Source organism: Ixodes scapularis, unplaced genomic scaffold (genome assembly GCF_016920785.2).
Source record: "Ixodes scapularis isolate PalLabHiFi unplaced genomic scaffold, ASM1692078v2 ptg000800l_1__unscaffolded, whole genome shotgun sequence".
Classification (NCBI taxonomy): domain Eukaryota; kingdom Metazoa; phylum Arthropoda; class Arachnida; order Ixodida; family Ixodidae; genus Ixodes; species Ixodes scapularis.
This window is the reverse complement of record NW_024610039.1, coordinates 1056392-1074118: the sequence shown is the minus strand read 5'-3', so window position 1 is coordinate 1074118 and position 17727 is coordinate 1056392. Positions and strand designations below refer to the sequence as shown.

The 17727-nt window shown below is 44.4% G+C and overlaps 1 protein-coding gene across 1 annotated transcript; it reads right to left on the bottom strand.

Moving 5' to 3' along the window:
• Nucleotides 1-2986: 2986 nt before the first annotated feature.
• LOC120844524 lies at nt 2987-16198 on the bottom strand. Its single transcript, XM_042287979.1, has 4 exons — nt 16104-16198; nt 4386-4514; nt 3714-3842; nt 2987-3629 (listed from the first exon to the last, which is right to left on the bottom strand). Exons 1-4 carry the CDS (start codon nt 16196-16198, stop codon nt 2987-2989), a joined length of 996 nt encoding a protein of 331 aa, XP_042143913.1.
• Nucleotides 16199-17727: the final 1529 nt, after the last annotated feature.

The window sequence follows — 17727 nt, the reverse complement described above, 5'->3', positions numbered from 1 at the left end:
TAAGCTGCTACTATAGCGAAATTGAGCCACCTTTGAGTAAAATCCTTCAAAGTGGACATGGTTGTACTATTTTAAGGGTTTTGTTCATCACTTAAAATTCCGGCACACGCACCTCATCCAGAACATTTTTGAGATCGGCCGACTTCTTAACTGGCGATGATATACACAATTTCGGGATTTTGACTGCAAGCTGCTACTGTGACAAATCCTCAAAAATGAATCATCTTTGATAAACCTTTTCATGAAATGGACATGGTTCGGTCGTTTTCAGGCATTTGTTCTTCTTTGCACATTTGAGCACGCGCGCCTTGTCCGGGCAGGTTTCATGATCGACCAAGTTTTCAACAGGCTACAAAATATAAAATGTCCGGCTTCAGAGTACAAGCTGGTGCTATTGCAAAATCTTGGACTTCAACCGTCTTCGAGGAATGTGATCTTAAACCGGATGTTTCAAATCGTTCTTCTCCCCATTTTTTTCTGTTTGTATGGAAGGAGATTGAGATAATTAAGTTAATGTTAGCATTTAGTGCGTGTCTAAATATTACTTTTGGCATGTGAATATTAAAATGATCGGAATAATAATTCTCTTATAAATCTTTATTTTTTCGCAGTGCTTAAAGCAATTAAAAAAAAACTCACTTCGTTATAATCACATAACATTTATATTTGCGAAAATCATCTATAAACATTTAAAATAACTTTATCTCAACATAAAACAGCTGTTTTTTTTGCTCATCTATTGATGCATATAGCCGGATACTTGAAATGATCGTAAACGTCTAAACGAGAACAAATCCACTTTATTTGGTAAATTGGCCATAGTTAGCTAAAAAATCATATTAAGAGAAAACAAAATGTACACAGCAGATTAAATAACTTTGCTTTGCTGCAGTCAAATGGCAACTCTTGTATTTTGTTGTATGTATAAATTGTGCTCGTATGAACTTCAATTTATTCAAAACTTAATTGCGTGAAGTGCCTTCGAAATATATGTTTCTACAAATGTATTACATATATTAGACACCAAGAAATTTGCCACAATGTTGGGGAGGAATTTTATTCAATTTATACAATCATAAAGAGTTTTTTTTTATCCGCAAAAATAAACTGTACACTTCGATTAACTTGACTGTCCGTAGTGACAATACATCAAAAAGCTTATTATACTGAGGAACCTGCGATTTGCACGCATCATCATCGTCATCATCATGAATAGCGGTACATGGTAGAGTGGACTAGCATTATATAACATTGTTCAAACCGTAACGTTGCGGTGTATGACTGTATTTGTATATCAAATACGCGGGTTTCTAGGGGAGTGGTGCTTTATCTCGGCAAGATATGGCGCTAGCATACTACGGCACACGTTTCCGGGGATGTGGGCTGTACAAGTATCTTCGACTAGGAACTATTCCAGCCTCTGTGAGTTCTCGGTCGAGTATGCAATTATCATTGTCCAACCCGCACATGTTTGTCGCTTCGATAAAAAAGGCGAACTTCTGTGTACCCCGGTTTCTTAGGTGTAACCTGACATGCATTAGTGACAAGCTCGTATCTACACTCCGTTTCAAACATCGCGTGCAACGCTGGGAAAGCTACGGATGTAGTGCGCATGAAAACACACCAAACAATGTATTACTCCGCGCGTTTTATGGACGAGCGGTACAAGGCGCTGCTCTGGCGATCGCGACGTCGCGGCGGCGGTAGTTCAAATCCCCATGACGCGCACTTTTTATTTTTTTTTAATTTTTTGTAGACGTATTTTTCTGCGCATTGCGGAGGTGCATATTTCAATTCCTCTTTTCTTGCTTTCTATTTATTAGTCGCCGAAAGGCCGCATTTCTACCATTGCTCTGCCGCTATGCAAGTGTTATTTTCCTCCAACACCCGAGTTATATTGCTTTTTCGTGCAGCTTAGAATGAGAAATCGCCTTGATAGCAGTCTTGTCCTAAAGTTTATAATAAGACGTTAATCAATAATAGTTGTGGCCTGTACAGTTTATTTTGAAATAGCTGTTTTAATTTTGTCCACATCTTTCTTCCGTCAGGTACTTCATTACATACCGGAAACATATTTCCCAACACAAGTTACTGCTGCGAGGTCTGGGCAAATCTGATTCTCGTGTCTTTATCAGTGATTTCCCCACACTCCCTCTAGGGGGGGGGGGGGGGTAGGGAGGTTTACACCCGCTTGTTTTTCTCAAGGCATCCCCTTAATTCGGAACGGCCCCTCTATTCTCAATGCCCCCCTTCCCCGTAACATCGAGAACCCCCCCCCCTCCCCCTAATTTAAATTCCTGAGAAACCCCTGGTCTTTCATGTTGTAAACATAATTGAAAAGCTAGCACAGTTTGTTAGAGATATGCTCCCATTTGAGGCCTCATTTTACAGCTCCCCTCGCATCATTGTAGAAAAGAATGTAAACAACCAACAAAGAAAAAATCACGCCCCTAGATGATTGTCATTTTCTTGCTGGGACAATAAATATTTGGATTTGAGTTATATACTATTTTACATAAATCAAATGCAGCACAGGTATACTGGTGCGCAACACGACAGAGTCAGGTCTTTCTCTGGGTGACATTCTAGGGATAGAAAATGGGTATTTTCTTCAGTGTCTCATTTACGTTATTGGCAGGCACAGGTTTACTGTTACGACTGCAGTACACGTCCGCAGCTGATTACAAGGTGTTTCACGGGGCGAAACAAATACTGTAGATGGACGATACAAATTCTCGTCATTGCAGACTTTCTCGGCTATCTGCTTCAACTGACACTCTTCCTGCCACGGATAGCGAGCGAAAAACGGCAACCGACGTGGGGATTCCTTGTACACATGCAATCATGACACTCAACTCCTTCTGCACTCGTGATTTTTTTTTTTTTTGCTGTTGAAAGAGACACAGGAGTTTGAAGCCATCGAAAGAAGCCCGATTTGCACAGATTGTTGTGGCCCTCACAAGCGCCGTTGGATAGACGACGCCCGTTACTCATGTTCCTCGATGCCGCTCAGATCTTGGCTAGATTCATTGGAGGAGCTACTCGTGTTTCCAACAGTGAATACCCCTGGCTCAATTTCACTATCGACAATGATGTCCCGTTCCCACGCTTCATCTTCAACACGCTCAACGTGGGTGCAACAGTTCCGCCAGTCCTCTTGGGTCACAGATGCCAGTGCTTCTGGCAGGAGCCGCTCGACCTCTTGAAGCGTAAAAAGCTTGTTTTTGCTCGCCACGTAGCCCTTCGCCTTGCTCCATACCAGCTCAGCGGGGTTGAATTCACAGTGGTAGGGAGGCAGTCGTAGGACTTCGTGGTTGTGGGCAGCTGCCAAAGTGTTGATCCGGTACACAGTGCCGGGTGTGTTGACCTTCTTGGAAAGCTCCAGGAGTTCAGCCCTCACCATGTCCCCAGACCATGAAATTCCTTTCTTTGTGAGCCATGCCTGGATGTCGGCTTTCCGAGTCGGCGACGTGGGTGCTTTTTCAAGAGCAACACTGTGGTATGGAGCATTGTCCATCACTATGATGCTTCTGGGCGGGATCTTGGGCAGGAGCTGGCTTGAAAACCACCCTTCGAAGTAGGTGCCACCCATCTCGGAGTGGTAGTCCGCATTGTTGCCTTTCTTGGCCCTGAAGAAGTCGGCAGCACCTTCAACGAAGCCTGTTTCGCTGCTCCCAGCATGAAAAAGAATCAGACGGCCTCCTTAACCAGACGGTGCTGCCAGGCCTGTCGTCAAGCCCTTCAGGAACGCGTCCTGTGAGGACTTCACAGTCTTGTCTTGCCAGACGAATTGCTTGGTGTGTCCGGCGTTCACCCAGGTTTCATCAAGGTAGATGATAGTCCTGCACGAAAACACCTTATATAATTTCAAATTCTGTGTTAATTCCAATATCACAATAACTAAACACGACGTAGATTATTTACTGGGTCAGGCTTAATTTTGCGTACTTAGTTAACTATGAAAATGTAAAATGAAGTTATGCGCTAGACTTTTCTTGAAATCTACGTATCTCAATTAGGGCAATCCGTGAGGTGAGTAAGTTGTTCCAAATAGCTCAAGGACGACATTTGACAATTCTGAAATTATGGTCGAAGTGGAAAACTGTAAACGACTTTATTTTCGCGTGACCTGAATTTCGCGAATCGCCTGAAATCCGGGAAAAATAGGTCCCGCTGACAATTCCAGTAAAATGTAGATATATTGTAATCTACATTGAAATCCCACCGGGTCGCAAAAATTAGAACCCGCGAATTATTCCAAATTTTCAGCTCTCATCTAAATCGCGAAATATTGAGCCCGCGAAAAATAAATCGTTTACAGTATGTGCGACGCGAAGACGGCGCATATGTTCTACATGAGTAAATTCGTATAGCACGATCCGTACCTGCCCTGTCTTCGGAATTTTTTGATGGCTCGCAGATACCTCTGACGCCGGGCAATGATGTCGCTGCGCTCGATAAGGGCCAGTCTCCGCTTCCTCTTCTCAAAAGCGAAGCCGATGTCTTTGAGCAACCTTTACAAATTCGTCTTCGACAGGTCGGGCATCTCGTCGTCTTCGTTCACAGCCTGCAGTATGCTATCAAGAGTAGGAATATCCCTCTCAGAGTACTTCCGATGCACCTTCAGGCGAATGGCGTTGAGTGTGAACTCGTCATGCTTGAAGGTTCGCGTGCTCGAAACTTTTACGTTGCGAGGTCTTCGCTTCGGGGACGCCACCTTGCCAGATAGACACGGCGCCTTGTACTTCGCGACAGTACGGGCGCACACTCCGGTGTCATTACTGTCCCTCTCCAGGATTTCACGAACCGACATTTCCGGGAATCGCGTCCTTGTACTCGCGTACACGTTGGCGATTACCTGCTTGCACTCTTTCGAGATCTTCGCACAACGAATCTTCGAAAAAATCCGAACAGGAGAGGTACTTGAGCTTGCTGCGTTAGACGCCATCTTCTCAAAACCGGCGAGGCAGGGGAAGATGCTGGCAGGCGCACAACTCAAAACGCGAAGCGGCTGCCGCACGGACGAAAATGGAAAACAATTAAAGTAGCTTACATTATCTTTTCCTTTTTATTGAAAAAATCTATCTTTCGTCGAAATCAAAACGCCATTATCTGTTACTCGCTCCAAAGATGTACATTTATTTGTCGACTTTTTGTTTTTTTTGCAGGGGCGGCACTATTCTGTGAAGCGAACGTAGGCGCGGTTGGCTGTGTAAACCGGCGCGCTAGCTTTGACGGCGTTGCACGCTATGTTTGAAACGGAGTATAGTGAACTGCAATTTCCGTTCGCTGACCTGTAAATTATGATTGTTGGCAGAGCTTTATTCCTCACTGAAACAAGAAATGGAAGGATTGCCCCCCAAAAATCGGCACCCAGGCTATATAAAATCCGGAGCCCAATCTTGGCAGCGCATAAGAACATTTTTTTTTGACAACGAAGTTTCACAAACTTTTTGTTCAAAGAAGCTTTCACCGTGTCGGTTGTTCATAACTACCAGGGCTGCTTTTTGTTCCTACTGCCAATAAATGCGAAATAAAAGTGACAAAATTATTTTAATATACACAGACGGTTTACAGGGACGTAACCAAAAACCAATAGTGGCCGAACTTTTGGGAGAAGTATGTCACTTTCGGTTAGCTGTTGTTTTGGCTGGTTTTTGAGGACATTCAGTAAGTAGCGCATACTTTAAAAGTATCACCGCCGAGGACTAACTGCTGTAGCTTTTGAAATCTACTTATACGGAATAGACACAGCTGTCCCCTGATCCCTCCGGTTCAAAGAAAAATCACTTATTTGGTTCTCAAACAAATGACAAATTTGCCGAACGTATCGTGGACACATTTTCATGACTACCTATTCGAGCCACCTGGTCTATATACCAGAGCACGACTTAAAACCTACAGGTGCATGAACGCGTTTAACTACAGTGTTAGCGGCAAGGAATTGACGATGGGCACTTACCTCCCACAGGCACCGAAGATACGCGCCGAGCTTCCCTGTAAAGTTCGCAGAGCTGATTGTTGGTTTTAGCAATCTCCCGAAACTCTTTATTATGCTTCCCTTAGAGCGACGCGAGACTCTGTAATGCACTTTTTTTTTGTGTGTTTTGACCTTCTTGATATGGTAATAGAGGTTTATTTGTCAAAGTACCGTTCCCATTGCACTTGTACTTGCCGTAATAGCCCATCGTCGTGGTCGGTTGAGGCGCCGCAGCGCCGGCGCCACATTCTCGCGTGCGTCGCCTTCCGCCATCGGTCGACAGCACATCGAAGTGTTAGCACCGTCTCCCAATGCCGTCGTTCTGCGAACTCCCAGGTTCGGCGGCGTCGGTTGCGTACCTCGTCTCAAGATACTCTAAGTAACTTCCCTTATGACATTTCGCTCGCGACGGTACGCATCGTCAGCTTAAAAGCATCGTCAGCTCAAACGTAACCTATACCCCACTCCCCGTTGTGTTAAACTAACTGCCTATATGACTTTCGTCCGATCAAAATTGGACTACGCCAACTTTATTTGGTGGCTTCATCAATCATATGTCATTACTAAACTCCAATCAGTGCAAAACAAGGCCTCACGTTTTATAACACACGACTACTCGCGAACGTCAGGCGTAACTGCACTAAAATTCAACCTCGACCTATGCCCTCTATCTCAAAGATCTCAAGTTGCTCGTCTTGTCCTTTTTCACAACTTACTATTCCTCTTCTGATTTTCGAAACACCAACTGTAACCCATCACCTAACATCTCCTTGCGTCATGACCACAGCCTAAAAATTAAACCTCTATTCCCCAGAACTAATAAATTCCAAAATTCCCCATTTTCTCTCGCTGTTACTAACTGGAATTCCCTTCCTGAATCCATAGTACGTGAATCTAACCCTAAGACATTCCGTGAACTATGCAAGGCACACCTGAAAAGCGTTGATCCTTAACATGTTTATCTGCTAATTATTTTTTATACATGTTATATTCTGATATCTGTCCTATTAGTTTGTATTTCTTTTGTTTTCTTTTTGCGTTTTCGTATTATTTACCTTGTCGTCACTTTTTTTGCCATCTGTATATGTCATTGTATCCCCCCTCATGTAATGCATTTCATTTGAAATGCCTTTGAGGTAAAATAAACTGAACTGAACTAAACTGAAAAGTACGACACTGGGGCTTTTCTGAAGCGTAAATCTCACTCAGTTAGTCACTAGGGAACCGATAGTCGTCGCACACCCACATACACGGAAGGTAAACACAGGAGAGCCGGAAGCATTTGTATCTTCATCGCATGGCGGCCGGCAGTGTCGCGAACAGCCTGTAGGATTACAGGTTCAAGCTACATCGTCGTGTAAACCCTGCGCAGATTAAGACAGTTTTTATGACGTGCCGGAGGCTATTTCATGCCGTCTCCATAGAGGGTTCCCGCAAGGGTCCTGTATCACAATGCGTGAGCAATATCGTCACTCGCAACATACGTGTCACGTGATATGAAGTAAAGAAAAACAGAAGTCCTAGATAAAAAAAAATTGGCTTGTGTGTATGTTTATACAGCCTAGAACTTGGTCTGCCTCACAGGGGCGACGAGTCTCCCAGCTATAGATGAGAAATTTAGCCAGTGCGGTACAGCCGCTAGCCTGGGGTCTTTAACGTGCATCACGCAGTAGTGATACACGACCGCACGCCGGTACGATGCTCATCCAGATCGAAACGGGCAAGGGTGGGGCTCGAACCCAGGATCCCTGGGTTCTGCAGCGCGAGCTTTCGCTCCACGTGCTCCGAGCTGGTGTGCGCTAGACCACTCGGCCACCGATCCCCCCCCGGAAGTCTTAGATATTAGGGGTCGGGAAAGAACGACTTTGGCGACAGACTGCCTTGACGACCTCGTAATGGAATGAATCATAATCCAGGCGGCAGCATTTTTGGGGAGAGGCGTCCATAAGCTTCTGCCCCATTATAATAACTGCCTAAAGTGGGCGGTTAATATGCGGAGAATTATTTAGGGTATGTAGCGAACATTTTTAGCATAATAAAGTAGTATATATCACGTTTACACTTTTTTACACAGTTTACCGATGAAAGTCAGTCTTTTCAAATAAAACAAATACTGTAAAACCCTTTATTTTCGCGGCCCCTATTTTTCGCGAATCGGTCACAGATGACATAGTCGGGACCACTAAATTTTGGGAATTCCAGACGCCTGCATTGAAAATCTTAAGGACCGATATTTTCGCGCGCCCTTAAATTTCGCGAATTCTTCAATTCGTGAAATTCGCGAAAATTGAGGGCTCGCGAATATTAAGGGTTTTACAGTATTGCTCGCATTTCTTTTAACACATGCTTCGACTGATGTAGAAAAAAGGCGCGTTTTTTGTGTCTTCTAGAGCGCCGCTCTTAGGCGCCAGTTTCCGTGTATCGCGGCGCCGGTGTCGGCGTAATCGCAGTAAATTTAGTGGGAAATTCGACGTCACGTGACCTCTACACAAATTTATTTCTCCCTAAATTCAGCGGGCAAATTCAGTTCTTTGCTGAATATAACGGGAAAATTGACGTGATGGGACCTCAACACCAATTCCATTCCACGCTAAATTTAGCGCGGAATCAAATTGGCTTTGAGGTTATGTGACTAAACTTTTCCCGCTAAATCTAGCGGAAAAAATTAATTTGTTCATAGGTGACGTGATACCAGGGAATCTGACGTCATTTTTCCAGCTAAATTTAGCGGGGAAACTGAATTGGGGGAGAAGGGGAGAGGAGGGAATGGAGGAAGAAAAGGAGAAGGAGGAGAGAGTACTGAGAAGGAGGAGGGGCATACCCTCCCCTCCTCCTCCTCCTCAAGCTGTGCGCTCTAATTTCGCTTTACAGAGATTTAAAAACTTGTTTCATTTTTATGTGCAAATTTATTTTTGCCTAAACTTAGCACGCTGCTGTCCACCTGGGGCAGTGGCCTGGGTGCACATATTTTTATTGTAGATAGCGTAAAGGGAGCTTCGAAAGGTTTGAAAAAAACAAAACGATGCACCTTTTCAGCTCCTAGAACAAATTGGCAAACCAACTCCGTGACCTGTCTGATGGGAAAGAATGCGCCCTTTGCTAGTAGCATGTGGTCCAGCTACCTCGCCTCGCATACGCACTGTACGCACCAGAGAGTTAAATGAAATGACATAGGTCGCTTCTGCTGACTTCCGCCAAGGTCCGTTGAACTGCATAGACCAAGTTGCGCGGGGCTAAAGGCGCTCCACGCGGCGGACGCTGCAAAATATCTACGAGCAAAGGATGACCAACGTGAGGCGGATCTGCCGTAGGAAGATCCGCGCTCCAAATCTTCGAGCGGAATTAATTATTAGTTGGCACAGGCCCCTCGCGGGGAGTGATGAGGGGAATGATTAGGGTGTGGACGCCCGGCTTAAGCCGCGCACTCTCCGATCCAAACTAAATCGGATTACAGGCTGCGGGTCCTGGAAACCAAAAAGTCTTCCCATTGCGGGAGGAAAGACTGCGGTTCAGCATCAATGGTTGAGAGAGCGAGCTGCCACCTCCAAGCTGAATGTGATCACGTGCTTATATTCTTGATCACCTGCGACGTGACCAGAAAAGCTAGAGTGTTTTCGAACGCTCGTTGAGCGACCTTCTCATTGAGGAAGCATAATGGCACAATGGCACAATTCGAGAGAATGAAAAGTATAAAAGGTGTCCGGCTTTTGCGGGTACGAGAAAGTTGAAATATATTCAACATTGAATGCAGCTGACAGAAACCACAGAAAGTCGTCGGTGATTTTACATGATCCGAAAAGAACTTCGCGGTTTCCAGTGCCAGCATTCTAGAATCCAATCTGGATTGAACCGGATTTAAGGGCGGTTTAAGCAAGCCCGCAAACCGGTCGTGCGGGAACTTTTGAAAGCCGGAAGTGACATCGCCTGCGACATTAACGGTGACGTTTTCTTGTGTCCGGCGGCCGGACGGAAAGTTGAGTATGTTGAACAATTTCAAAGCCGGACGAGGAAGCATGTCGCAGCAGCCAATCAGGGGAAGGCGGTCCACCCTGCTCGCCCTCCTTGAAAACTTTGTAGAAGAGTGGGCGTGGGTGTTGCGCATATGGCTTCTCGAGCATCTTAGGAAAGGATTTTGTTGCATTATTTCACTGAAAGTCATGCCAAAATCCTGCAAATAAGGCATTTTCTTCCTCTCTAGCACAAGGAGACTAATTTGCCTTTTTCTCTTTCCCGGTCAATTCTTCCCCCGTCTCCGCCCGTCGCCGCCCCCTGCGCTGGTTGTTCTCGTCCACCCTTCCGCGCACTTTCCATCCCTTCGGCCAGCGGGAGTTACAAAGAAAAGCACGGGTTCCGGTTCCCGGACCTTCCCCGACGGCGTTTTACGGGTTTGTTTGTTCCGTCCTTTGCCCACTTCGGCGGGGTGCTTCCCAAAGCTATGTCCATTCCCTCAAATCACGGCCTTGATTTCTTCGCGGAGAGCATACTGCTTTGTTATGAACGACTGCGCTGGTCGAGTCAGTCGCACAATTCTGTGTTACGGTGTTATCCAAGATTTTACAATAGTGTGTGCTAAGGATGAGACGAGCTTCTCTGAATTTAGGTAGTATGCTCATAAAAAATGCCTGAAAAGTAATGTTCTGTTTGCGCTGCTTGTTCAGGATCGGACTCGCAATCCGGGGAAAACCGATTCAAAACCTGGCGCTTCCAAGCTTTCTTTTGTGCTTTTTCATAAAACTGAAATTTTGTGTGACGCTCTTGCATTGCTTAAAGTCCGTTAAAACAATCGGCATTACAGAACACTGGTAGGACCCAGCATTATAACACATCAAATCTTAAAACAACTACATTATTTTCTCAAAAGGATGTTGAACCAAACATTTCAGTGTCTATAACAAATGGCGCACTATATTTCCATAAGTCAGCAGACGCCAGCGGCTGCTGGCTCATGGAAAGATAGTGGGCCACTTAATATGAGCACTGAAATGTTTGGTGCAGCATCTCTTTAATGTTTCAAATTTTGTGCTATATTAGGTTTTCTTTTAACACAGGCGCTTTATTATTGTGGCCTGTTTTATCTGCAGTAAATTACCTCAGATTATAATGCTCGTTCTTCCGTCTTGCCTAAACATCTGGCGGCCCCGAGCCAATGCGGCCATAGTTCACTTGCCTACAACTCGGAGCGCAGACTGAATACGAGTAAATGGGAGCCATCAATCAGTGCCGAAAGCGAAACATCTGGGCGTTTGTCAACATTTTGTGCCCGGTTCATTGCTGGGTAACCCGATCTAAAGCGGAGAAGGCCGCATTGCCTTGAGCCTTTAATCTGCGTGCAGGTCTTACTCTCCCTTTAAAGAATTGACCGTGCATTTCTTTACAATGAATCGAAGTGTAGTGCAGAGCGGTTCGCCGCGGCCGGAGACGCCACATTCTTGCTGACCAGCCACAGGGCAACTGACATTCACATGGAAAGAAGACACTTGCAGCGAAAACGCTTATACAGATGAAGGTGTTTTTACAGTTGAAGCGCTTTGACCAACCATGGGGTCACGTGGAGAATCCAACAACGATCTGCGCAATAAAGTGGTGAAAATTCCAGCTTCCTTGGTATGATGAGGTGTTGGATTTTCTTAATAAAGACCATAACACATTTCACATAAGAAGCCGTACGCACCTCCACTTTCCAAAAGCTCAATATTATTCGAATTGTTCGTGTTTACTAGAGTCCATGGCTGAATCCGATGTATCATACACCACGACAGCCCCTTTTCAAGGGGTTTCACGGAAGTAAAATTTAAGGCTGTGTTGGTCGTTCAATGGACTTGTTTGTTAATATGAAAATAAACATGTAAATAAAAACGATAAAAATAATTAAGGTGCAAGTTTGTTTCGCCTTTATGTTGTCAGTTCGTCTCCATTTTAAATTGTGTCTATTCAAGCTCTAGGAAACTGCGAAATCCCAATTTATGCTTGTTTCAAACTTTTTGCTTCGTGTTATTGACACTTAAGTAATTTTCGCAGCGTTGCCAAGGCTAGTTGCAATCCAACTCAAATAAGACATGAAAAAAAAGGGATACGACGGAAAAAGAAGGGGCAAGCACGAAACCTCTCAAATTGAGATGTTTTGTGTTAAGATTACGTCTTTATCTGTTAAGTGTAACTTTGCAGCGCAGTATACATCAGAATGGCAAACCAGCTAGCCCAGTTCCAGGCATTGTGTTTGTCCCCTTCTTAATTTCGTCCATCTTAGCCGCTTTTTTTTTTCGCGAAAATGTGTAATATTACCTTGCTTGCCTGTTTACTTACTCTTGCTTCAAGTAAGACGCAAGCCAAAGCCATAAACTTGCGCAGCAGTGCGGGAATGCATCACCGTGAAAATATATCTCTCTCTGATAACGCAGCGAAAAAATGTTGATGCCGACTGACAGAATGGGCATTTCAGCTAAAGAAAATGCGCGGAGAAAAAACATGCCAAAAGAAGCGTTGCGATTCCCGCCACAGCGTCACTGGCCATATTGAGTTCACCACAAAGTCACAGCAGGTAAAACAGGCTTATAGAGGTACTTCGGCGTTTTATTCATGGTCCCTGATTTGCCTCAAAATCTGGTAAACACCCCAGCACGTGTCGCCCAAATAGTAACCCAAATATTGGGCCATAATGGTTTCGCGTAAGTACGGAATTTACAATGTTGATCCTCACCGCTTTTCTAAAAATTAGTTTCTACTGGAAACAATAAAAAAAAAGAAGTTACGGCAGCAGAAGGCAGGGGTTCACTCTTTAGGCTGTAAACTTTGTTCTGAACTGGTCATAAGGATGTTTCATTGCGCCAAATGAATGTTTTGGAAGCTCGCTTCCTCACCTGTGCAGCAGCACGAAACAAATGCTCGGCATAGTTTATTTAAAAAAAAAACGATTGGGGTGTGTGCATGATTAAACAACCTAGGACCTAATCTGCCTCAACGAGCGGCTTGTCTCCCAGATATAGATGAGCCATTTAGCCAGTGCAGTACAACCGCTAGCCTGGGGTATTTAACATTTATCACGCACTATTGATAGACGAACGCACGCCGGTACGATGTTTATCCAGGTTGAAACGGGTGGGTGTGAAATATATTTGTCGACCACCCACACGACCTGCAAGCCTTCTACTGACGTCACAGCACTGAAAAGCACAGACATACATCTGAAGGTTGGCTTTTGGCGTCGTTTTCACCTGCCAATTTCATAATAACTGTTATGAATTTCATTGGACTAAAGAGCATACCGGAAAGGCTAAAGGCCGGTGATTCTGGAAAGATAATCAGTTGAGGTAGCTCAAAAAATCTTCGGAATACTCCTTTAATTCCACTAAGGCCGTATTGAAAACACCACTAGAAATGGATTAATCTTGGCGGTTCACACAAGTAGTTTATGCTGGTGGCAAATAAAAGCGCACTTGATTGGTTTGCAACTCCTGCCCATTAGATAGGTGAGGCTGACACTTGAAGTCTTAATTGTCCTCATGGCTTCGTCTCAAATTAAAATTTTCAGAATGCACTACACGCTTTTGCAACGCGCCGCCAAGTATGCGTAAAATTAAAAGCAGCTCTTCTAAATTTTTTTTCTAAATGTTGTGTAATATTTCTGCAATGTTTTCTCCACTTTCCGCTGATATTTACCGCTGGTGTTCCTTGGTCTGGAAAAGTCGCGTATCCTAATTTCTTATAAGTTCTTCCTACAAAGTCTGTAAAAGCAAGAGAGAAATTTCGCTGTACTCCCGAATTAGTTCCATGCATTTGAAGTGACAAGGAGTAAAAATATCAGGTACGTTTCAATAAATATTTGTTTTATAATATCAACGCGCGGCCAAGCGCGTATAGTGTGTTTCTATTGCACGATTATTGGTTTTGCTCGGTGAGTAAGAATATTTATTATACGCTAAAGAATATCTGTCTTTTTTTAAATTTTATATTGTTATGTCTTTATGTTTTGCTAACGTCTTGTTGTTCAAAGATGATGCAGTCCTAGATTGTCTAAACCAGAATCAAAAATAACATGTCGATTTTCTCCTTGGAACACCCTGAGGGGCACTTTTAATTATCTCAGTTCAAATGTGCTGAAGCAGCTCAGTAACAGTATTAACAAACATGTCTTGCAGTATGTCAGATAATCATTTATCACCGAAGGATAAAGTTGGTAGGCTACAGTGACACATCAGGGTAGCCTTCTTCGCCCTGATGTAGCAGTCTGGGCAGACTTCAAGCAAGTGGAGATCTCCACAAAGTCCTTCGGCACAAGGTAGGAGCGACAGAGCTGAAAGATGCCACTTCGACTAGAGTGATAAATAAAGAAAAAAAAACTGGTTTAAAATATTTGGCTAGATACTCTAGCAAACACAAAATTTGCGCAGAGTCGTCCACAAAACTTCTTATTGTAAAGCTCTGGCGACGATGTAACGTTGACATGGTGCGTGATATACACGAAACAAAAGCAGCGGGGATCTTATCGTATGAGCTGACATCACATCCCTCGAAAAAAATTAAAATTTTGCGAGACTCCTAGTGGGCAAAAAAACGAATTGTGACCACGTTTACTGCAATGACTATGGACCCTTAGCAAATAGTTGCCGTGTTTCGCCTACCGCACTACCTGAGCCTTTAGAGCATGCTTTTATGCGCGCGCTCGGGTAATACAGTGACCAAGGAGCACGAGCTTCGAAGCGTGCGTCAAGTACGTCTGTAGTGTGATGCGCCGAACACGATAACTGTTTGCTAAATGTCTTCATTGTTTCTTACGATGACATCTCTCTCCTGACAGCACAATATCGGAGTCATAAAAGGATGGTTAAATTTTCTTCCGCCTCATTACATTTCAAAAGTATTTTACGCCATCATTTTCGCAATGCATTGGTGTAATCACCCTTGGCCACGTCTGCAATACTATGTAATTTACGAGCTCGACACTTAATTATTATGCGGCCAAATACAGCATTATATAAACTTCAGCATGTCGTCTTTAGACATCACAAAGGAGCTTTAGTCTGTGCGCAGCCATGAAGCCCTTGCAAAGCAAAGAGTGTTTCTATTTGTTCGATAATTATTATGGCACAGAAATGGGCAATTACTTCTGTTCTTCAAATAAAAATAATTTTTTCGCGTCTCACATTATCTCAAGATTTTTTTTCAACAAAAATAAAACTGATTGCAGTTTTTCTCGTCCCGCATCATTTCAAGTTTTTTTTTTTCAACCAAAACAACGGTAATCGCAGTTAACGTCAAAGAACAGTCGACAAGCACATTGTTCTAGCAATGGAATAATGACAATCAGCACTAATTGACTTCAAATATATTTATGTTCATGCGGCGGAAGTAAACCAATATTTGTCCTTGATGTCGCTTCGACCATTTCTTTCATTTAAAAGTCGTGATTTTCTTGTGGAACAATACATCAGCAAAACCAAGAAAGGACGTGGGCGCACAACGTGTTTACCGCAAGCCCTCCACCGGTGATTTGTTGAGTCCGCCTTGCATAATCAGCAAAGTTTAGTGCAATATATTTCTCGGGATAAAGTTTATTAATGACACCCCTCCAAATAAACCAATCCCCCCCACCCCCCCCCCCCCCCCAAAAAAAAAAGAAAAACTAGCAAGTGTTTTTTAACAAGTGGAAGCTCTACTCTGCTGTAACACAATGCTTCTCATTAACCTCCCCCCCCCCCCCCTCCCTAACACGCCCCGAATTGTCCGTCTCACGTGATCGTTAGACGGATGTCTCAATTTCGAAACCGACAACCGCTTTCAATCTCGGCACTCTATTCAACAAAAAGCGAAGGAGAAGGAAAACGAAGGTGCAGAAAGGGCGCCTAACAGCTTAGGCACCCGCTACCGACCAAAAGATTCTAGCGTGCTACATTCGCTGAACACGGCCGCATAACAAAAATGGCCGAGAACCATTCATTTTTATATTTCCTTCGTTTCGCGCACAAACACCACACTTCACTGATGTCCTTGTTCTCTTCACTCTCGTCTTTCTTTTTTTTTTTTCTTCTTTTTTTTTCATTCGTAATTGAGAGCAACAGTGTTCACGTTCCCGAATGTTCCGCACGACGTGCACGCAACACGTGTCAGAACCACTCCCTCGGCTCACTGAACCTGTATGTACAACAGAATCGGGATGGACGACGTCGTCTTGCTCGAGAGCCACACACCCACGCACACACCGCCGAATTTTCTCTGCTCCATTTCCAGCAGTTCAACAGATAAAACCTCGCTCCGGTGGTCTATTTCGTAGACCAGCTAAGGTACACCCCCGCAACCGTACATCTGACGTAAACTTCTTTCAATCAGAGCTGCCGACTGTCCTGCAATGCGCGCGCGGTCAGCGCAGATGTCGATGGTGGTTCCACGCAATGTCTCCAAGCTTCTTTTTTTTTTTTTTTGAGAGAGCGAGTGCCGGCCGCTCGCCATGGTTCACGTCACAGGCTGTCGTAGTACCCGAACCAAGAGCAGACATGACAGGCCGGTCATCACCGACGTCCATCCAGAGCAGCGCAGGCTCGTGGTCGCAGCAGCTGCGAGCAGTGATTAGACCGGTCAGTGCCTGCAATCTTGTCACCCATTTTAACATAGCCTCCTATATACTGACAAATCCTGGCAGATCGCCACCAGAATTGGCCGACGAAAGGAAAAAGGTGGAGCGGCAGACAACGGATGAGAAGAGATCCACGTGGGCTGGCGCCCCGCTGAGGCGAGACGCCGAAACACACTTCTCCCGAGAGAACAAGTGTTTTTCAGGTCCTCGCCGCTGCAAATGCTGTGCGCTGACCTCCAGGTTCCACCAAAAATGGCTCTTTGATGCTCTGTGCTACCAGATCCTCGCGCTTCGAATCTGCAACCACCGGCACTTTATGGCTCTGTCATCGAACTACCAGGCTTTGGTAGTATAGAGGAGGCCATGACTGTACAGTTGCAATGATCATCCGCGACCTGAACATAGAAGCACATCGTCGCAACCGGAACTAGAAAAAAAAAATCTCTCTGGAGAGGAGGCAATTAGTATATTTTTCTTTGTTTCGTTTCTGTGTAACGATTGTATTACATTGCACAAATACCCCTTTGAATGAATTCCTGAATTTCACAACATATGAAACACACGCTAGTGTTGCTCCTTTTGCATTAATAAACACAAAAACAAATTAAAAACAAAAAACAAAAAAAACAACGAGCAGCGATTTCCCTTTTAACTCGCAGCAAGCACAAGCGGTCACGATATCCGGAGAAAATTATATGACGGAAATGGTTAACACAGCCACCCGCTGAGGATGGCGAAACACAAGACCCGCGCTGAGTCCCAAGCATTGTTAGGCTTCGTCAATTGTTGGCATGGAACGTATTGGTCACAACCCACTAGCCGAATAATTGTTGAGCTATTGAATATCGCGAGTCCTGATCGAGCGCTCATGCAATGATTGGGGTCAATCTATGGGGCGCATTCTAATGTCATCTGTGGAGGGCATTTTTACCTCCAAACTACGTCATCCAGTTTTGAGAAGGAGAGAGTAAAAAAAAAAACGCCCTCTTTTCTTTTAGGAATTGCACCGCAACGAAGAGGTCTCTATGGTCACTGGCGTAGCGTGCGAGTATACTTGGGTCCGTCTAATGCCAATGAGCTCGTGTAAGGTGAAAAAACAAAAAAACAAAAAAACATTCTAACTGAATGTCGTTGCACCGCCCCGCCCCTCCAAGAATGCGAAGCGTCTGGGCACAGTCTG

Coding starts and splice junctions, on each gene's coding strand:
- LOC120844524 (XM_042287979.1), bottom strand. CDS start 16,198: ATGGAGCAGAGAAAATTCGGCGGTGTGTGCGTGGGTGTGTGGCTCTCG. Junction 3,843..4,385: donor AAATTCCGAAGACAGGGCAG/GTACGGATCGTG, acceptor GTTTTCGTGCAG/GACTATCATCTACCTTGATG. Junction 3,630..3,713: donor ACGACAGGCCTGGCAGCACC/GTCTGGTTAAGG, acceptor CGACTTCTTCAG/GGCCAAGAAAGGCAACAATG.